General features: G+C 47.6%; 1 protein-coding gene across 1 annotated transcript; it reads left to right on the top strand.

The window, feature by feature from the left end:
* The first annotated feature begins 4,357 nt into the window (after positions 1-4,357).
* On the top strand, positions 4,358-5,264 carry LOC124370655. Its single transcript, XM_046828941.1, has 4 exons — positions 4,358-4,682; positions 4,770-4,853; positions 4,933-5,000; positions 5,051-5,264. The coding sequence occupies exons 1-4, from the start codon at positions 4,470-4,472 to the stop codon at positions 5,262-5,264; spliced, it is 579 nt and encodes a 192-aa protein (XP_046684897.1). The 5' UTR covers positions 4,358-4,469.
* The last annotated feature ends 840 nt before the right edge of the window (positions 5,265-6,104 follow it).

Below are 6,104 nucleotides of genomic sequence, written 5' to 3'. Positions count from 1 at the left end.
TGCGGGCTAGCTTCCGCAGTGGAAATGTCTAGTTGGGTGATCAATCCAACTTCCGAAAATGAGGGTCCCTAAAACATAAACGTTACAACGCTTGCACATTAGGAAGCGGCAATGGGTCTAGTATTTAGAGAAGTGTCTGCTCAGGCATTGGCCAGTAAACACCGGAAGACGGTAGTGTTAACATCGCGAAACATTCGGTTTCTAGCGTCACTGGGGTTCAAATATGGCGCTACTGGCAATAGAGTCGGCCGCAGAGTATGATGAAGTTGTTACAGGTTGGGAGTTTCACTCTCATAAGCCTTACGCCTCGTCAACTCTGAAGAACAACGACGAAATCAGAATTCCGATAAGTCAACAGGATATAATTACGGCACCGTTCGAAAGCAGTATACACATCACTGGTAAAGTGAGTGCTAAGAAAGCTGACGGGAGTGAAGCCAGTATCTCACTAATAAACAATGCCATCGCATTTTTATTCGACGATGTAAGGTACGAGATAGGCGGTATAGAGGTTGACAGGACGAAAAATGTAGGTATAACGAGTACTATAGAAGGACTACTCTCCATTAGGGATGAAGAGCAAAAGTGTCTCGTAAACGCGTGCTGGCTCGGTCCCAATACGACAAGTGAGGCCGGTGAATTTACATATTCGGTGCCTCTGAAACTTTTGATGGGTTTTGCCGAGGATTACAAGAGAATTGTTGCGAATGTTAAGCAAGAGCTTGTTCTCTTGAGGTCAGCTACGGATGTCAACGCCGTTATCTCACCGGACGCGTCAAACCTCGACTTTCAGATTACGTCGCTCGAGTGGCGTGTACCACATGTTACAGTGTCAGATAGTTACAAATTGAAATTATTTGCGCGTGATTGAGAAAGACACTTTGATTCACCTACCGTTTCGGTCCTGGGAACTTCACGAATATCCTTCACTACCGCAAACGACTCGACAGAGCTGGACAATATAAAAACGAGTTCGCAAATTGAAAAGCCTCGGTACGTGGTGCTGGCCTTTCAGACCGGTAGAAAGAACCGACCTAAGAAAGGACGCCTCTACTTTTGACCGTTGTGCCCTTACGAATGTTAAACTTTATCTGAATTCACAGTACTACCCTTACGACAATGTCCACGGCGATCTCTGTATATTTTACGACATGTACACACGATTCCAAAGTTCGTACTATCAAAAAACCAGGGTCCTCCACTGGTTGACTTTAAAACATTCACGTCTCATGTGCCTCTGTACGTGATTGATTGTTCCAAAGCAGAACGATTCGATCAAGTCGGGACCTGTAGATGTTAGGTTGGAATTTGAAGCTAAGGAGAATTTCCCGCCAAACACAGCTGCATACTGTCTCCTACTGCATGACTCCCACATGGCGTACACAGTGCTCACCGGTTCGGTACAACGTATAATGTAGGAGCTGTGGTGGTGGTGGGGGAACTCTTATAAATAGCTGAATTTTGTACGTGTGTCTCATTCTGTGTCATGGAGGAGCTAAACAGTTTTCTAAACGAGCCTGACTCGCTCGATGCGATCCGATACCTAAAATTAAAGACCGAACTACTCTGCAAGGTCGAGGGTATGCGAAGACTCTTTGCTCAATTTAGACCTACAAGTTAGAGTACCCAGTGACCCTTATAATTACGACCATTTCAAGGAAATGCGTGTGGTCACGACCCGAGGCTACGTCAGGTCCTGACCTGACACTTGTGGGTGCTACTATATGGATTCATACATTGGGGGTTCGATTACGATTTTGGATCAGTTAGTTGGTATGTACGACCCGTTTCTTTCGAGATTACAGGCTCTACTTGAACCCTTCCGTGATAACGCAACACAGTATTGTTAGGGTGGGGGTAATTGTATAAATTGAGGGTTCCTGATGCTAGACTTCATTAGCTCAATCATGTCTGACCGGGAGGGGCCTAACCAGTGTACCATAACTCTTCAAACTGCTTAAAGATAACGTAACTGTTAGCACTAATAAGTTAGATGTAGAAGAGGGCGAGTCTGATTACGGAGATGATTACGATGTAAGCAAACTCCCAGAGTTTGATGCATTTAGAATCATATTTGAGAGATATGAACCTGTTAGCGAAGGATACGAGGAGACTGTTCTTGAGGATTTTGCTAATGTAATATTCAAGAAAGAGGGTAGCTCTGTTGGTGAACTAAGCATTTAATGTGAAAGAGTGGCATCTGTTCCACTCTAAAATATTTTACGTCAAGGATTTTCCCGCCTTTGACGGTTTCGTGTTGGCGTATCTACAACACACTGTTGAGGATGATTTAGAGTTCTGCATGTATTGTAGCGATTACACATACGAGGTCCGTTACAATTAGAAAATTTAAATCTAACCGTATTTCCTAGCCCTCTTATTGGTCAAAATAAGCACGTCGCTGATTGGTCTAAATTGGGTATATAAGGGAGTAGTGTGAGGGGCTACGGTCAGACGGGGACCTGGACTTCGTTGGGTGCTGGAATTCATTAGCTCTCATCCACTCGGTGACATTCAAAATGGGCGTCGAAGCGTTTGTAACTGTTTACTTTTACAAAAACGGGAAATTATTAAAAAAAGGCCACATTAATTGCTACAAGTTTTCTTCCAATGCCGATATATACGATGTGAAGGACTACGACCAAATTAGGGTTAGGTTTTCCCTCAGAATACGATTCAGACTTTGACTCTGACGAAGAGGAGGAGGAGGAGGAGGAAGAGGAGGTAGACGCGGAAACGGAACCCTTTACTTCGTTAATTTGCTGCTTTCCATTGGTCGAAATAAGCACGTCGCTGATTGGTCTAAATTGGGTGGTATATAAGGGGTAGTGTGAGGGGTTACGGTCAGACGGTACCATGCAGGCTTCAGTGATGGACGTGGAACCTGCGAAGGTTCCCAGGCGTAAGGAACGCATAAATTCGTTAACGGGTATTTTCCTAAAGTCGGTTTACTTTTTAGGTAGCGATCTATCAAAGTGTGTAATTGTGGGGTTGTTTAAAGACAGAGGCGATTCTCTCGGGGTGCTATTCCATGGTTAAGAAGGGGAGCGTTTACTGGTCGCACGATGTATTTAATCAGTTTGCTCCGAATTTCAACTGTATCACTCAGGCTTTGGGAGACCTCGCAGAGGTTGAATATCAAGGTGGACAGTGGGGAGGATGTCAGGGTTTCGAACGTCTTTGGTCAAATGCATGCGTATCTCTATGACGGGGAACGTTCTTTAACGCTTAACAAGACCGAGTGGGTTCAGTTCGTTAACAACCTCCCGTCGGTCTACATCGCACTACGGGATCTCTTTTCCATCGAGGTGTCAGCTAAGAGTGTTGTTCGGTGTCTACTGGCTGGCGAGAAGGAGGAGGAGGACGTGGAGTATAACGACATCCCTAGTCCCGTACTTTGCAGACTGGTCCAGGAAGTTGACCTTTTTAAACGTTGGCCAAATGGAAGCGATAGTGGAGTTTCATGCATTCAAGGATAATGAGAAACCGGTTTATTGTGAAGGAGTTTGTTGTGGTCAGTCATCTGTTTCGCTCACACATAGTGTTCAAACCCCCGTACAGCGTAACCGAATTAGATTCAAAAGCGGCTAGAACCGCCCGTTGGTTGGTGCGTCACTTTCATCATATTAATTGGAATGACGGAGGGATCCCTTTTGACGAAGATATCGTCCGCGCTCTCTGTAAACCCTTCGCTACTGTATATACTACAGGGTTAGAAAAAGTTCGCTTTTTGTCTCGTTTTCACGATAACGTAGTTGATAGGAATATTGTAGATAGTAAGGAGGCTATTGTTTCCGATGCTCAATGTATTTTACCTCAACATAATAGTGACTGTACATATGCTTGTGCTTTAAAGAAGGCTCTAGGGCGGGGTGAGTGAGTGGCAAGCCCCTAAGGCTGGCGTAAAACCTGTAAGTCCTGGGGTTTTCAACTGCTCTTACGGCAGGCCTAAACTCCGTAAGTCCGGGGGCGGTTGTGTGTGTGTGTGTTTGGATACCTCTATGGCAGGCCTAACCTCCGTAAGTCCAGGGGTACGAGCCTCGCTCTAGTTGCTAAAAAAAGATATGTAAAAAAATATACTAAAAAACAAAATGTTTTCTTTGCGAGTGTTTTTACGGGTTGCATTGAAAGGCTTCTCCGAGTAAAGCGGCTTGTTACACTAGCAAGGATTACAAAAAAAAAAAATACAAAAGTTGTAAAATAAAAAAAAAATATGTTGGGAGGTAGCAAGTTTGTTATGGAGTGGCTACCACCGTAAAGAGCGATGGTTGGGGCTCTTTTACACACACGTGGATAGGCCTACTGGGGAAGGAGCCACGTAAAAAAATCTCCTAACGCGCCGGGACCCTACCCTTGGGTGGTGTGGAAACTTGGGTCACGTTGCAACAAGGACAAACGCACGTGTGGTGGGGGGTACGCTGCGCTTGCATATAAGCGACTGCTGCGAATGTATCCAGCATTGTGCAATCATGTACAGTTGCAGGCACCTTGTGTTGGCGTTTTCCGTGGGAGTTATGACTGTGTCTACGGCCTTGATAGCGATTCTCTGCAGAGCACGCCTGCCTCCCGGAGTCGGCTACACTCGCTTGATGCTGATACTGGTGGGCCTTCTTGTCGTTGCAGCACCCCTCGTTGCTGGTGACGACGACGGACCGCCTCCGCGGAAAGCCCCTCGATTGGTGGTAATGTTTATTATTACTATTATAGAATTAATAATTAGATTCCGTTTTTCCGATTGGGTACAATTTGTTTTTGTTTTTTTTTTGAAGGGCAACGACGATGACCCCCGGCCCGATCCCCACCCCGAGGTCCAGGACTCCCCATTGTCGCCTGACCCTGATGACAGTGTGGAGGTACGTGTGCGCTTGTGTTGGTTTTGTGTTTGTATGCGTGTTTGTTTGCGTTACGGGCTGAATTGTTTTTTCTTTCCAGGAGTATGACTCGGATGCCACCGTGGAGAACCTAATACCCGGTGTAAGTACAATTGGCTTCCTTGTTTTGTCCGTCTCGTGTTTTTTGCTATTTTCCTACGGTTTGTTTTTTTTTGCAGTCTCCTGACCCGTGGGCTTTTGGACCGAGGCCAAGGCAGAGGCCTCTCAATGACACAGCGGTTGAGGACCTTCTGCTGGGACCCTGGGAAGTGTTGGAGGCTGCCATCACGGGTATGCCTCTACCACCGTCTCCATCACCGCCCCGGGCCGCAGCCCGCAGGCTCCCTCTCCAGACGATGCCGCTTCCTCGGCCGCGGCGACTTCCGAGGATAAGTATCGCCCCGGCCCAGGCCCCCTCGGACGTCCCGGTCCTCTGGTGGGTCCAACGTAGCGACCGTCGCCCCGGTCCCCTCGACGTCCCGGTCCTCTGCTGGGCCCACGACCCAACCCTCTACCTCAACGGGTCGAACCGGCGCTTGTAGAAGGGTAAGTGTCCACCGGTAGTAGTGGTAGTAGTAGTAGTAAGTAGTATTAGTGGTAGTGGTGATACCTTACTTGCTTTTCAGCCTCCTACAGCTGCATCAGGAGTAGATGTGGTACGGCAGAGGTTACGGGAACTGGTGCTGGACCATTTCCTTCAAGTATTTGTTTCGCCGGCGCACGCTCCCGTGGCGTGCACTGTGGGGGCGTTGGTTGCGATGTCCACCCTGAGGGCCGAGCTCAGGGATATGCTCTGGCTCGTCGACCATCTTCTCGACGAGACGCCCCGTGACCAGAGCCTCGTGATAGCGTACGCGCTTTGGAGGGAAGTGCGCTCGTCGTTGGAGGGTCTGCTCATCGGCATCGGCGAGAGCATGGAGTCGGCGGCCCTCGAGGGATCCCTACGACATCGACCCTGAGGAACCGGAACCGTCGCCCCCGGCTAGGCACGTTCGCTGCTGTGTCTGTATGGACAGATTGCCGACGGTAGGGTTGAGGCCTTGTGGACACACTCTGTGCCCACAATGTGCCCATAGGCTCTTACGTTGTCCAATCTGTCGGGTGATCATCCACGGGAGGATGCCATTGTTTTTTTCTTAAAATTTTTAAAATAAACAAGTTTTTTTCTATGTAAGTATTTGATTTTCCCGCCACTTTTTTTTTTGGTTCCCGCCATTTGAGGGATTTTTTTCC

Source organism: Homalodisca vitripennis, unplaced genomic scaffold (assembly GCF_021130785.1).
Source record: "Homalodisca vitripennis isolate AUS2020 unplaced genomic scaffold, UT_GWSS_2.1 ScUCBcl_391;HRSCAF=2285, whole genome shotgun sequence".
NCBI lineage: Eukaryota > Metazoa > Arthropoda > Insecta > Hemiptera > Cicadellidae > Homalodisca > Homalodisca vitripennis.
This window is presented reverse-complemented; position numbering and strand designations above follow the sequence as displayed.